Source organism: Pristiophorus japonicus, chromosome 9 (assembly GCF_044704955.1).
Source record: "Pristiophorus japonicus isolate sPriJap1 chromosome 9, sPriJap1.hap1, whole genome shotgun sequence".
Taxonomy (NCBI): domain Eukaryota; kingdom Metazoa; phylum Chordata; class Chondrichthyes; family Pristiophoridae; genus Pristiophorus; species Pristiophorus japonicus.
Genome location: NC_091985.1, coordinates 144,089,778 through 144,105,894, shown reverse-complemented (window position 1 = coordinate 144,105,894; position 16,117 = coordinate 144,089,778). Strand labels below are relative to the sequence as shown.

The 16,117-nt window shown below is 47.6% G+C and overlaps 1 protein-coding gene across 6 annotated transcripts in view; it reads left to right on the top strand.

Moving 5' to 3' along the window:
* LOC139273253 (ras and Rab interactor 2-like) overlaps positions 1 to 16,117 on the top strand; it is a 150,052-nt gene that overhangs the window by 94,769 nt on the left and 39,166 nt on the right. For 5 of the 6 annotated variants that reach the window (XM_070889902.1, XM_070889899.1, XM_070889900.1 and 2 more), the window contains one exon: positions 11,251 to 11,345. The exons of the other annotated variant lie outside the window; for it this stretch is intronic. In XM_070889902.1, coding sequence (XP_070746003.1) covers positions 11,290 to 11,345 — 56 coding nt within the window. In that variant the 5' untranslated portion in view covers positions 11,251 to 11,289. The remainder of the gene's footprint in view (positions 1 to 11,250; positions 11,346 to 16,117) is intronic. 6 annotated transcript variants of the gene reach the window in all.

The following is a 16,117-nucleotide window of genomic DNA, read 5'->3' as shown; positions in this document are numbered from 1 at the left end:
CACATAACAGGCCGTTAACAAAAATGAGAGCACATGGAATTGGAGGCAACCTATTGACATGGGTAGGAAATTGGTTAGGAGGTAGAAAATGAAGAATGGGGTAATGGATTCATTCAAATTGGCAGGATGTGACTAGTGGTGTCCCAAGGTGATCTGTACTGGGGACACAGATTTTCACTATATAATTGACTTGGAAGAAGGAATAGAGAAACATATATCTAAGTCTGATGGTACAGTAAACAGTGGAGATGGGAGTGAAAAGTTGCAAAGGGACATTGATGGATTAAGTGAGCGGGCAAAACTATGGCAGATGGAGTTCAATGTGGGGAAAGTCTGAGGTCATCCACTTTAGACCCAAGATCGACCAGAGTATTTTCTAAATGGTGAGGGGCTGGGAACTGTGGAGGAACAGAGATATTTAGGGCTCCATGTACAGAAATCACTCAAAGCTTGTGTACAAAAAATAATTAATAAGGCCAATGGAATGTTGGCCATTATCTTAAGGGAGCTGGAATGCAAAGAGGTGGAATTTATGTTACAGCTGTATATAGTTCTGGTTAGACCTCATCTGGAGTACTGCGCTCCGTTCTGGGCACCGCACCCCAGAAAGGACATACTGGCCTTGGAGGGGGTGCAACGCAGATTCAGCAGAATGATACTGGTGCTAAAAGGGTTAAATTATGAGGACAGGTTACAAAGACAAGGCTTGTATTCCCTTGAATATAGAAGACTTAGGGGCGATCTAGGTGTTTAAGATGATTAAGGGATTTGATAGGGTAGATAGAGAGAAGCTATTTCCTCTGGTGGCGAAGTCTAGAACAAGGAGGCATAACCTTAAAGTTAGAGCTAGGCTGTTCAGGGGTGATGTCAGGAAGCACTTCTTCACACAAAGGGTGGTGGAAATCTGGAAATCTCTTCCCCAAAAATGTTGTTTGAGCTAGGCAGGGTCAATTGAAAATGTCAAAACTGAGATTGATAGAATTTTGTTAGGCAAGGCTATTAAGGGTTACGGAACCAAGGCAGGTAGAAGATACAGATCAGCCATGATCTAACTGAATGGTGGAATGGGCTTGAGGGGCTGAATGGCCTCATGTTCCTAACTTCTGGAATCCATCTTTTATAGTCACAAATATTAATAACTAAAGACCATAAAATGTTATATGGGCAATTATCCAACATTTCAATTAAATGTTTTTTTAATTGTCTTTTTGAACGGCTGTTACTCATTCATAAGTAAATTTTCACTTGTATCTGGAAAGGATGTTGCAGCACTTGCGTTTTACACCATATCCTTGTCATTCTGATTTTTGAGCTAAATGAAAGGGAAACAACTAAAATGTGGGCACACGAGAAAGACTTTTTCATGCATTTTAGGTGAATTTTTCATTCAGTTGATTGAAGGGTGAAACACGCATTGATCAGGGACCCATTACAACACTTTATTGGCGGTGGAGCGCTGTGGTACATCCTGAGGTCATGAAAGGCGCTACATAAATGCAAGTGCGTTCCTTTCTTTATACGTTTGTCATAAATTGAGATGGGGTTAACTGGATCTCAATAAGAAAAGGGCAGATTTATCCTCTGTTGTGGGCTGCCACTGGTTTAAAAACATCATGTAGTGCAAACTGCATTTGGTAACTGTTCTTTTACACAGAACATAAACAAAGATAATGGAGTACTTATGTTGCTTCAGAACTTGTTTTCAGAATCTATATTCTGTGGAATGTAGTTTTGTGGTGGCTGCAGTTTAGTGTTTTAGGAAGTCTGTGGGTAGCCTAGCTGATGCAAGTTGGAACATCTGACTTTGTTTTCTTTTTGTCACAAAGGAACTTTCAGTGGGATAGCATGCTGCTACTTTAAAATCTATCTCTAATGATTGTAGGAGGACCACTTGGATAGTTTGCACTAGGTCACAGAAGCCAGACCCGTCGAGTATATTTTATTTTAGTCGAGTATATTTTACTCATTCTGACTTTAAAAGTAATTACCTATTTTGACATACCTCATTTTTTTCAATAAAGTTATCTCCTTATGTTTAAATGGGTGTGTGATCTTGTAAACATAAAATCTCACTCCTAACATTTCCCCAATGTTGATGGATCTCATTAGGAAAAGGGCAGATTTATCTTTGCTGTGCAAATGTGGTTTGGGTCAAACAAAGTAGTTCTACTTGCACCTAATACAAACGCAAAATACTGCGGATGCTGGAATCCGGAATAAAACTGAAAAGGCTGGAAATCTCAGCGGTCTATTGTGTTTTAATTTAGAGTTGCAAAAGTTATGTTAAAAATATTTTTCTGTAAAAATGAGGGGTGGAATTTACCGAGGTCACTGGTGGTAACCTGATTTCGCCCTACTGACTTTCAGAAATCTGTGATGCCAGTAGGATTGATGTCTTTGAGTAACTGTAATCTTTGTACCTGTGAGGATGCTCACAGGTTTGTAGAGCTGTTGCATTCTGAGTGGCTTAGCCAGTTACATGATGTTCATAAAACTCAATAAAACCCCAGTCAGTTGGGTCTAAGTCAATCACGATGAGGTATGCAGTTGTGAGCCTAGTGGATGAACTGGTAATGTGTAGTGTGATTGTTAAACCTTTGTTAATAAACCAACTAGTTCTTAATAGCAATATGTTGCTATGAATTCTTAAGCAAAGAACCCATGAAGCAAATACATTACAAAACGGTGACGAGAATGGGAGTTTCTTCATGAAAAAATTTTAGGGGAAGTTCCTTGTGGAGCACAGCAAAAATATATACCAGCAGCATGGTTACTGAATGAGAGTCTGGCTGCACCATTTTTTTTTGAGAGTAGTGAACAGTGTTGAACTGACAAAAAGAGCTTGTGGAAAGCCATTTAGAGCCATTGAAAAGCAATTCAAGGTTATTGAGACTTGTGAACATCATGTGACTGGCAACCCCCTTGCAATAAAGGCAAACATGCCATTTGCCTTCCTAATTGCTTGCTGTACCTACAAACTAAGTCTCTGTGTTTCCTGTACATGGATACCTAAATCTCTCTGAACATCAACATTTATAGTTTCTCACCATTTAAAAAATATTCTGTTTGTTTTTCTACTCTTCCTACCAAAGTGAATAACCTCATATTTCCCCTAATTATACTCCATCTGCCATCTCACTTAACCTGCCTATATCCCTTTGCAGGCTCTTTGCGTCCTCCTCACAGCTTACTTTCCCACCTAATTTTATATCGTCAGCAAAGTTGGGCACTCAGTCCCTTCATCTAAGTCATTGACATAGATTGTGAATAGCTGAGGCCCAAGCACTGATCTTTGCAGCACCCTGCTGTTTACAGCCTGCCAACCTGAAAACGTTTGTCCCTATACTCCGTTAACATAGCCGTCAGAACTCCCAGTTGCAGCTGCAGAGAACAGTATCCATCACATACTGTCCCCTACCACAACTACATTCCTTTTCATTTCCCCCACTTGAATGGTCTCCTGTACCATGGTGCCGTATGCAGTTTTCTTAGTCAACCTGCAGACTTTGCCCCCATCCACAAAGGTTGCAACAACCTCATACCTGTTGAATAAGGGCAAAAACCGAGGCTCCTCCAGCCCTGCACCTGGGGTTCCCTTACCTGCCTGAGTTGCAGTCACACGTTCCTGTCCATGACCACTAACCAGACCTGTACCACAATCTAACCTAAGGAGTGTGACTGTCTCCTGGATCAAAGTGTCCAGGTAACTCTCCCCCTCCCTGATGCCCCCGCAATGTCTGCACCTCAGACTCCAGCACAACAACTCTGAGCTGAAGTTCCTCGAGATGCAGCCACTTACTGCAGACGTGGTGGTCCAGAATCACAATGCTCTCCACAGATTCCCACATGCTACAGTTACGGCACACCACCTGCACTGCCATCCCGATATGGTCGGGAGTATAAGAGCTGGAGCGCCGGGCCCCTGCAACATCGTGGGCCACCCTGGCCTGCGAGAGGACACCACTGCAGGTCGGGAGTGTTATGTCTGTAATGTACTTATGAATGACTCTACAAGACAATGTATTGTACTCAAACTATAGTGACCTTGGTCCTTTATTCGTAACTCCAAAATAAGGCATAAGCATGGTGGGCAGCCTTTTATACTGGGCCTTGCACACCTATGCAGGTGACCCTCAGGTCTCCCACCGCAGTGCCCTCTGGTGGACAGCTCCTGCCCATCATTATAGGCAGTCCCTCGGAATCGAGGAAGACTTGCTTCCACTCTTAGCATGAGTTCTTAGGTGGCTGTACAGTCCAATATGAGAACCACAGTCTCTGTCACAGGTGGGACAGACAGTGGTTGAGGGGAAGGGTGGGCAGGGAGCTTGGTTTGCCGCACGCTCCTTCCGCTGCCTGTGCTTGATTTCTGCATGCTGTCAGCGACGATACTCGAGGAGCTCAGCGCCCTCCCAGATGCACTTCCTCCACTTAGGGCGGTCTATGGCCAGGGACTCCCAGGTGTCAGTGGGGATGTTGTACTTTATCAGGGAGGCTTTGAGGGTGTCCTTGTAACATTTCCTCTGCCCACCTTTAGCTCGTTTGCCATGGGCGAGGCAGGAAACCCTGGTCTCCACCAGTTGCATCCTCTAGTGGTGCCAGTATGTATATACACAGTGTAAACCTTATTGATAGTACATCAGGTAACAAGTCTCCATCTTATGCAACTATACAGTGACTACACAGAGAGTATGTCTATAGTCTGCATATATAACATCACTCTCCCCCAAGTCCTTTGTGCCGATTACCTTTGCATAATATGCTCTGGCTTAGCTCTCCCCAGACTTGTGCCAATAGCCCTTGCTCCTTGGCTGTGCTTTGGCTTGGCTCCCTCCTTGTTAACCCCCAAGTGCTTTTGCCACAACGTTGGGTAGTGGTTACCAGTTTGGATGGTTCGATGATGCAGTGGAGGTTCCAGTGGGTTCTGGGTGTGATCCATGTGTGTGTCCATGGCTACATACATCCATTTCCCCCCTCCACCCCCACCCCACAGCAAGATCATGCAGCAAGCCCGTTACATTAACATACAGCATCAGACACAGTGCAAGTACAAAGAAAGGAAGTTACAGTTTGTATCGTGACACCTTGGATCAGTGACTTACGGTCGTGCATCAGGCTTGGGTAGATTGCATTCATGGTTCAGTCATGGTAAGTTCTGAGGTAGCAGTACAGGTATGCGAGGACACAGGGTCCAGAGCAACCGGATGGGGTCCTAGTCGTCTGATAGCGCCGCTGCGCCCCCTGGTAGCGGGGTGGGCTTGGTTCGCTCACCTAGCCAGGACTCGGGGCCTTTGCCATTGCCTAGTGGTGGGCAGAGCCGCGGATGTGTGTGGCCTCCCTGTCCTCCTTTAAGGGCTGCAGAATCTTCTGCCTGCTCTCTAACAGTGCTGGGAACCTGGCTGTTCCAGATCCCGTTTGGGGAACTTGTTGGTTCTGACCTTTTGCTCCCGGGCATGGCCGAGGTAGCGACTGGGTCTGGGGGCTGCGCCGTCTCTACCCGGGTCGTGGGCAACGGCAGCCGACTGCGCGTGTTAGCGCTGTTTTCGTTTCCAGGTCCGTGGTGAATGGTATCAGGTGCCTGCAGCATGGGATAGACCTGGGGCAGAGTATCAGGATCAGTGCCTTCACCCTCCTGAGGTTGCTGGCCTATAACTTGTGGGTACACCTGGGGCAGGGCATCAGGATCAACACCTTTACCCTCCCGAATTTGCTCGCTTGCTACTTTTGGGGACACTCCATTCCCGACATCCAGCAACAACATTTTGTTCTTTACATTAGGACTGGTACCGACATCTCGCAACAACATTTTGTTCACAATCTTAATCGGTTCGTTACATTGATTGCCATGCATACAATGTCTCTAAGTTCAGTTGGTTGCAGGTCTCCTTTAAGAGAACCCTGCTGGCTTTACCCCAATCAAATCCTCTGTTAGACACCACGTGTTGGTCCCTCAGCGTTGCACCTCGTGATATGGCCATGACCATCTTTTTTTTCAGCCACGCTGCACCTTGCTGCAGCAGGGACGCCATCTTGCTTCTGTCCTCGAGGTCAACTACCTTGATCCTTCTCTCCCGCGATTCTGCCAAAAAGCTGGAAGAGTGCCTGTGAATTCGATCTTCCTATCCAGGAGTCCTGCCACTGGAGCCGGGAAGGTACTTTTAGGTTGTTCCGGTCGGCTCATTGCCACGCAGTCATGATGGACAGTCTGTGCCTCAGGTGCTGTGCTGATCTGTTCTCTGGTGCCTGGCGAAGGTGAGGTTTTGCTCTGCCTCTGAGCACGGGAGACATCGATTGCTGGAGTGAAGAAGTCTTCCCATTTTCACTGGATTTTCCCCATCCACCTTCTTCCGAGTAGCGTTGGACCATCACCTGAAACAATCCACAGAGGTAACTTGTGCACCACGCCATTATGGATTACACTTACATCCGCACTACCAAGGACTGGGATCAGCTCCTTGGTGTAGGTGCGCAACTTTTCCTGTACTGGAACCAGCTCGGGTCATTTTTCGTTCCATAGCCTCTCAAAGGCATCCTGGCTCATCACTGACTGGCACGCTCCCGTGTCCACTTCCATGAAGACTGGAACGCCGTTTATCTCGACTTCCATCTTCACTGGAGGACAATCAGTGATGCAGGTATACGCTCCATACTCTTCTTCTTGGGGCTGAGCTGCCTCTCTGGCCAAATCATCATACTCCCCGCTGGATTCAAAGTCATCTACCGACTCCTCTGCTAGACAGTGAGCCATATTTCTTTTACACATATGCTGGAAGTAGTCCTTCGTGTTAAAGGCTTTGTATACGTACTCAGCAAACCGACACTGGTGAGCCCTATGATTTCCTCCGCAATGCCAGCATGGTGCTACTCGATTAGCACCCCTCGGCGGAATCTGAGTTCTGGAATCCTGAGGTCTGTGCTCTCTGCCCTGGGCAGAGTCACGTTCTACAGTCTTGCCTGTGAAAGGCACCATTCTGTGCAAAGTACTTGTCGGGTTCAAGTCCACAGGATGAATAATTTGCTTGGTGCTGCAGGTCGAGGTCATGAACGCCTGACTGATGCAGGTTGACTGTGGTATCGGCAGATAATAGCTTGTGAAGGAGGCCCTCGCGGCCAATTCCCATAACGAAGATGTCTTGCAATGCTTTGTTGAAGTGTGTGCTGAAATCACACGGTGTTACAAGTCTCCTGAGGTCGGCAGCATATTTTGCAATCTCCTGGCCCTCAGGTCTGCGGTGAGTGTAGAATCTGTGCCTGGACGTGAGGGTGCTCCGTTTTAGAAACATAGAAAATAGGTGCAGGAGTAGGCCATTCGGCCCTTCGAGCCTGCACCGCCATTCAATGAGTTCATGGCTGAACATGCAACCTCAGTACCCCATTCCTGCTTTCTCGCCATACCCCTTGATCCCTCTAGTAGTAAGGACTACATCTAACTCCTTTTTGAATATATTTAGTGAATTGGCCTCAACAACTTTCTGTGGTAGAGAATTCCACAGGTTCACCACTCTCTGGGTGAAGAAGTTTCTCCTCATCTCGGTCCTAAATGGCTTACCCCTTATCCTTAGACTGTGACCCCTGGTTCTGGACTTCCCCAACATTGGGAACATTCTTCTTGCATCTAACCTGTCTAAACCCGTCAGAATTTTAAACGTTTCTATGAGATCCCCTCTCATTCTTCTGAACTCCTGTGAATACAAGCCCAGTTGATCCAGTCTTTCTTGATATGTCAGTCCCGCCATCCCGGGAATCAGTCTGGTGAACCTTCGCTGCACTCCCTCAATAGCAAGAATGTCCTTCCTCAAGTTAAGAGACCAAAACTGTACACAATACTCCAGGTGTGGCCTCTCCAAGGCCCTGTACAACTGTAGCAACACCTCCCTGCCCCTGTACTCAAATCCCCTTGCTATGAAGGCCAACATGCCATTTGCTTTCTTAACTGCCTGCTGTACCTGCATGCCAACCTTCAATGACTGATGTACCATGACACCCATGTCTCGTTGCACCTCCCCTTTTCCTAATCTGTCACCATTCAGATAATAGTCTGTCTCTCTGTTTTTACCACCAAAGTGGATAACCTCACATTTATCCACATTATACTTCATCTGCCATGCATTTGCCCACTCACCTAACCTATCCAAGTCACTCTGCACCTCATAGCATCCTCCTCGCAGCTCACACTGCCACCCAACTTAGTGTCATCTGCAAATTTGGAGATACTACATTTTGGTTTTGGTTTTAGTTGGTCGTGAATTAGTTCAATCAGCTCATCGTATGTCTTATCCTTGGCCTTCGTGGGTGCCAGCAAGTCCCTGACGAGGTGGTAGACCTCAGGCCCACAACTGGTCAGCAGTATAGCCTTGCGCTTCTCCTCCAATGTGTCCGTCTCCCCTGCCAGGTCATTTGCCACGAAATATAGCTCGAGCCTTTCCGTGAAGGCATCCCAATCACCACCCTCTGCGAAGTCTTTTAGTGTGCCAAAGGTAGCCATAATCGCGTGAAAGTCCGTATTCTCATTGCCAGTTGTTATGTCTGTAGTGTACTTATGAGGCAATGTGTTGTACTCAAACTGTAGTGACCTTGGTCCTTTATTCGTAACTTCAGAGTGCGGCACAAGCATGGCGGGCAGTCTTTTATACTGGGCCCTGCACACCTATGCAGGTGACCCTCAGGTCTCCCACCGCAGTGCCCTCTGGTGGACAGCCCCTGCCACAGGGGCAGGCAACCCCGGTCTCCACCAATTGCACCCTCTAGTGGTGCTAGCATAGTATATACACAGTGTAAACCTTATTGATCGTACATCAGGTAACAAGTCTCCATCTTATGCAACTGTACAGTGACTACACAGAGAGTATATCTATAGTGTGCTTATATAACAGGGAGTATAAGAGCTGGAGCATGCCACTGCAGCTTCCAGAGCGAGCCGACACAAATGTGCGACGGCCTTGAGGTGGTTGACGTCATCAGGACCCAGGTCGCCGTTTGGAGCATGGGCAGAAACATCGGCAGTGCCCTGGTACAGAGGAGGAGCGGGGAAGGTCGTGGTGGACTTATGACGAGTGATAGGGGCGGAGGAGTGATGAGGGATCGTGGCTGAGATTTGGTGGGTGATCGTGGCGGAGGTGTGGCGAATGAGGGTACCGGGCCCAGAAGAACCGAGGACCCAGGGGCAGCATGGGCCAGCCCACACTGCGATATGTGCGCGCACTAGGTCTGTGCAGCAGAGCAGGTCTCCAGTCATCCTGGTTAACCCTTGCCACTGGACCAAGACCTAGCTCTGTCGAGCTCCTGTGGTGGCTAATGTGCAACGGTCACCACGCGTTTAAAAATTCCACGCACAGGCATCTTCCACCCTTCAATTGGAGTTCAGGACTGGAATATCGGGTCCTTCATTGAAACATCTGTGAACTCATGTGGAAGCAAGTCATCCTCGTTCGAGGGACCGCCTATGAGGATGTTTTATTTAATTCATTAAAGTTTATGTATTTAATTAATTGTGGTCAATGGTGAACGAATGGCACTCGCCGTTCACCTCGCTGATAGCTGCCCGCAAAGTTTTCACGAGCTTTTGAGCGGAGGCGTGCTTTAATCTGTCCTCTGATCCTGTGCGACGCCCTCCACAGGGGATCTGTGGTGTGTGTGAGTAGAGCAAGCAACAACGAGGCTCCACAACCAATTAGATTGGTGAAAGGGTGAAAAGAGGCACTATGTGAGTGCTGTGCTAATAAGACATGCCTGTTTGAAGGCCTGGTTTTATTTTGCAGTTTTGGGGCTATTTTATGATTAGCCTAATTTTAAACTTGCCTGGAGGTGCTAAAATAGACACCTGCAGGTTTAGCTCTCAAGCACTGAGTAGAAGAAATTTTCGTGGAGCAGTGTATGTAGTCTCTACACACCCACTTCCACTGAAGATTTGGAGTGCGCTGGCTGAATCACAACAGAACGTTTCAGGATGGCTCAGGGACTGAGGGAGAGGGTGCACAGGTTCTTGGAAGTAACTGCAGAGCAACAATCAGCAAGGCAAATAACAGCTGAACTATGTAGTCAAAACAATCACACTTGCCTCAGGTCGGCATTACTAATCTCACTGCTTTCACAGGCGTGCCCAGCAGCGTGTGCTACGGAGCACTAAGGGTCAGGCGGTAACCAAAAATCGAGCCAGCATCTCCACCAGGGGCGTTACACACCGGCTCACCTCTCCCGGGCGGTAATGCTCCGCTCCCCGTCGATACCGACACCGAATGTCCCGACGGGGGCACTGGAAGCTGGCTGCTTGCCCGGAACTGCTTACCGCCGCCATTGCCCTGTGGGGCGCTAAGGGGGGCAGTGAAGACCAAAAATCCAGCCCCAGGGCCTTTTTACCAAAATCTGCAGTAACACTCATGACCTTGGAAAGTCTTCAATGAGCTCACTGAATGTTTGTTTTTATTGTAATTTGAAATAACAGAAAGCTCAGTTTTTAATGGATGATTATTTTAAGATTCTATTTTCCATACAACTTAGAAGCTCACTGCATAGCAGTTTTACAAGTGAAGTTTGTAAGCAAATACAAAATAAAGCTCTCCATTTTCCATTCAGTCTCTGATTTTTTCCCATAGTTCAGCATTATTCAAAAGGTGGCTGAGATGTCTGTATCTATCATTTTAGGTTTGACATAAGTACGTGCATTCCAAAGTATCTGTTTTTAATGGGAGTACTAATGTTTTACTGAAGTACAGGGAAAATCTTGTCCTAAATACTTTGCGTTCTTAGTGATGTCAAGTTTCTGCAGACTGGTTAACCCAGTTGAGCAACGCCTCGATTTTAAAATTCTCATCCTTGTTTTCAAATCCTTCCATGGCCTCGCCCCTCCCTATCTCTGTAACCTTCGCCAGCCCCACAACCCTCTGAGATCTCTGCGCTCCTCCAATTCTGGCCTCTTGAGCACCCTCGATTTTAATCCCTCTGCCATTGGTGGCCATGCCTTCAGATGCCTAGGCCCTAAGCTCTGGAATTCCCTCCCTAAACCTCTCCGCCTCTCTCTCTCTCTCTCTTTCGTCCTTTGAGACGCTCCTTAAAACCTACCTCTTTGACCAGTCGTCTGCCCTAATATCTCCTCGTGTGACTCGGTGTCAAATGATAATACCCCTGTGTAGCGCCTTGGGACGTTTTACTACATTAACGTCACTATGAGAAAACAAGGTTGTTGTTGGTTAACCTAGTTCCTAGCACCACACCTTTTCCGTTGTCTAACAATAGACTCTTGCCTGCTCATCACAGCTGATTGACACACTTGCCTTAGAGATTGGAGAACTGAAGATGGTTCGTTCTATTCCTGATGCAGATGAGGATGCTCACTACGGCCAGTGGCTACGGTAGGTTTTCACATTTTTTAATCACACATCTTTCCCGGCATGATTTCTTGCCCCCAGCCCCCACCCTCCGCACTAACTCATTTTCTTTCTGCATGTGATGTAGTCTGACTCTTAAATCTATGTGGAATTGTGGGCCACAAATTCAGAGATTCTGTTAGATGGGTCCCCTGCTGCCTTTCTGTGCTGGCACTGCTTTCACAGGGCTTCTTACACGGTTAGAATTTTAAGTTTTGTCTTCCTTGGGCTGCACACTGTTGAAACTGGTCAAATCTTACTCACTTTCTGGGGGAGGAAAAGTAAAATGGCAATGGATTTCATGTAAAATTTTCTCTTACGCTGTACGTTTCAGTAATCAACATTGTGGTGCGTCAGTTTCTCTGACTTGTCAATTGTAAGAGTTGTTTCATTGTGTTTTGGAATGTTTAATTGATACACGCGTCTTAATAATGAGAAGTAAGTTTCCATCGTGTTGCCTCGCTCCTTCCTAGTTTCTCAACCCTCGCATTCAATTTAAGGCCTGTTTATAGATCATAGAATTCTAGAATGATACAGCACTGGAGGAGGCTCAACCCATCGTGCCTGTGCCAGCACTTTGAAAGAGCTATCCAATTAGTCCCACTCCCCTGCCCTTTCCTCATAACCCTGCAATGTTTTTCCCTTCAAGTATTTATCCCATTCTCTTTTGGAAAATTATTACTGAATCTGCTTCCACCACCCTTTCAGGCAGTGCATTCCAGATCATCATAACTCGCTACATTAAAAAAAAATCTTCTCATCTCACCAATGGCATTAATTGGCAACAATGAAAATCGAAGTTGAATTTGATTTTAAAGTGACAAATTAAATGGTGATTTGCTACATTCAAATTAATCAAACATTCGTCAATTTTAGTGATCAAATTATCTGGAACAAACACATCCAAAACTGTACAGTTGTGTGAAATAATTACAAGAGTTTGAACAGATGACTGAATGATTCGTGATATATTTATAATCCCCACCTACAAGAACCGCCAGGAATGGATCAATTGCTTTCACAAAATGATGTCCCACATTTATTGTCTCACTCAGCCAACACATTTTCACATGTTATTTAAATGAAATTCGAGAATGCACCCTTTAATCACGCCGCTGTCAGGTTACTTAGACCACCTATGCCTTTGTTGCGTACACCGTTGCTGTAACATTACTACTGCGGTGCAAGGTTCACCTGCTAGAAAGCCATATAATTTCACTGGTTTGTTCCACTCGGAAGGAGAAGATGATACAGCAAAAAAAAAACGCTGCACAGTCAGTTTGTGCTATTGGGTCAGGAAGTTGTGTGTTTGAGCCTTATATCGATGAGTGAGCTGCCAATCTGGGCTGACACTCCGATGTAAAGAAGGACTGCTGTACTGTAGATGTGTTTCCTCGGAATAGAGATTAAGAACTTAAGAACACAAAAAAAAAGGAGCAGGCCATTTGGCCCTTCGAGCCTGCTCCGCCATTCAGCAAAATCATGGCTGATCTTCTACCTCAACTCCACCTTCCCGCACCATCCCCATATCCCTTGGTTTCCTTTGTATCCAAAAATCTATCTATCTCAGCCTTGAATATACTCAACGACTCAGCATCCACGGCCCTCTGAGTGAAGAAACTTCTCCTCATCTCAGTCCTAAATGGTCGGCCTCTTATTGTGAGACTGTGACCCCCTAGTTCTAGACACCCCAGCCAGAGGAAACATCCTCCCAGCATCTGCCCTGTCAAACAGAGATCCTACCTACCTACCTACTACTGGTCTAGAGTTTTGGGTGAACATGAATGATTGCATGGCTCTATTTCAGAAAGAGAAGGTTCTGTCTATTCAACAACATTCTTCCTTCCTTCAACATTCCTCCCCCACCCAATAAAAAAAATTAGTTAGTCGTTCATCTTGCTGTTGTTTGTGGATAGCATTGCTTTTACATTTTCTTACATAAGTCAGTGCACCTCAAAAGTAATTGATTGCGTGAAGCATGTTGAAATATTTCAATGCACTAGGTAAATAAAAGCACAGTTGCTATGGGCCCCAAGTTTCCACAAGAAAAAAAACGGGCGCCCCTCCGAGCTGGGCACCCGTTTTTCGCGCCTAAAACGGCGTCTAAAAAAATCCTCGGTATTCTCCACTTACTTAGAGGTCCTGTGGCACTCGGCGCAGCCAGCACGAGCTGTGGGGGGGTGCGGAGCCAGGTCCCTGCGCTGAAAACAGTGCCGGGACCTCTGCACATGCACGCTACAGTCGTCACGCAAGTGCAGTAGCTCCAGGCGCCAAACTGTGTGGGAGGGGCCCGAAGCACGCAGCCCCTAGACCTGGCCCAATGGCCTCACTAGGGCTGCGTGAATGAGGCTCCTCCCACGGCCAGCTCCTGCTCCCCGACCAGACCAGACCCGACACTCCCCCCCCCCCCCCCCCCCGACCAGACCCGACCCGACACCCGCTCCCTGACGCCCCGACCCGACCCGACACCCGCTCCCCCCCAGCCCCGACCGACACCCGACACCCGCTCTCCCCCCTGCCCCGACCCGAGACCCGCTCCCCCCCCCCCGCCCCGACCCGAGGCCCGCCCCGACCCGAGACCCGCTCCCCCCCCCCCCCCGCCCCGACCCGAGGCCCGCTCCCCCCCCCCCCCGCCCCGACCCGAGGCCCGCCCCGACCCGAGACCCGCTCCCCCCCCCCCCCCCGCCCCGACCCGAGACCCGCTCCCCCCCCCCCGCCCCGACCCGAGACCCGCTCCCCCCCCCGCCCCGACCCGAGGCCCGCTTCCCCCCCCCGCCCCGCCCCACCCCGAAGCCCGCTCCCCGCCCCGACCCGACACCCGCTCCTGTTCCCTGACCCCCCCTCTCTCTTCTCCCCCCCCCCTCTCTCTTCTCCCCCCCTCTTCTCCCCCCCTCTTCTCCCCCCCCTCTTCTCCCCCACTCTTCTCCCCCCCCTCTCCCCTCCCCCCTTTCTCCCCCCCCTCCCCTCCCCTCCTCCCCCCTCTCTTCCCCCCCCTCTCTTCCCCCTCTCTCTTCCCCCCCTCTCTCTCTCCCTCCCCTCCCTCTCTCCCCTCTCCCTCTCCCCCTCCCTCCCTCCCTCCCTCTCTCCCCCTCCCGCTCAGCGGCACGAACGGCTGCAGAATTCTCCCTGGCTGAAGCACTTTCACACTAGTAGGAAGATGGTTTATTTAATCTTTTCTTGGCTTATAAATGTTTATTCAGGTTGGATTTATTTGTATAATATTTGTAGAAGTATAAATAAGGATTTATTGACGAATTTAATGACTTCCCCTCCCCCCTCCCCCCCACCTCGTTCTGGACGCCTAATTTGTAACCTGCGCCTGATTTTTTAATGTGTAGAACAGGTTTTTTCAGTTCTACAAAAATCTTCACTGGCTCCATTCTACTTTAGTTTGGAGTACGTTTTCACTGTGGAAACTTTGAAATCAGGCGTCAGTGGCCGGACACGCCCCCTTTTGAAGAAAAAATTCTGTTCTAAACTAGAACTGTTCTACCTGACTAGAACTGCAGAAAAAAAAATGTGGAGAATTGCGATTTCTAAAATAGTCCGTTCTCCACCAGTTGCTCCAAAAAATCAGGCGCGAATCATGTGGAAACTTGGGCCCTATATTTATGCGTTTTTTACTTCCATGCAGTTGGAGCCTCTTATCGGTTGTAACATGGTGATAGTGTACAGAATTGCTTCCTATGGTGAGACCAGTGACAAGCTGTTGCAGAGGATCTATTAAGTTAAAGCGTTTTCCCTATTCCCAAAAACAAATGTAAATAAACAAAGAAAGAAAATGGTCAAGCCATTCGGATGTAACTATTAAGTCAGTAGGATACACCCAAAACCTCTTCCTGTTCCTAGCCACAATTATAGTTTCTTACTGTGAGCAGTTAACCTCATCTTTACAATGAAATTGATCGTAGAAATGATGCCGCCTTCTTGAGCAGCCTCTCGCCTAAATGCATTGCCTTTGCACCCCAGAACAGTTTAACCAGCAGTGTCGGTTTGGACTGTTCACTGGATAGGCAAAACAGTGACCAAAATGCCTTGCGCATTAATTGCCAGAATCAGTGGTTACAGGACATGTACCCATCACAGTCTCACTTGGAAAAGAAAAATCCCACTTAGCAATGGAAATTAAACTCTCACACCAGCTTGTCCTGCAGCACAAGCTCACGATCCATCAGGTGGTTGTTACCACCACACTGCCACTACTGTTTTGGAGAGAATTTCTTTTCCTCCCTCAATTTTTTTTCACTGGGGACTCCTGCTTGGATTATAGTTTCACAGTTACCAACGGCCCTCCGATACCATCTCAAGTGGCTGCTCATCACGTATGAGCCTAGGCCATGGTTTTGATGGGCTATTCAACTGTCAAAGGCATCACAGCCAAGCCTAGTACTAGTTACATGCTTCAAATGCTGCGTATATGCACTTCCTAGCAGGTGCTACTGGACAGCAATCAGGAGTGGGAATTTTGATTGTTTTTCCCTCTCCCGTTCAGGGATACCTCAGCTGAATTGTAGGACACTGCCACCATCCTGGATGAGACCAGCTAATTCGTCACAGACCAAAATTCACAGCAATGAGATGTGTTGTCTCAAGTTGTATACAGCAGGTTACGTGCATCATCTTAACTGGGAATAATTCTCAGTCCTCCTGGCTGTGGAGATATTTGATATGTTTGCCATGTTTTGCACACACTCACAGCTGCATCAGGACCTGTCCTCCGATAGGTTAGAAAAAAATACTAATCCAATTTAAAACAT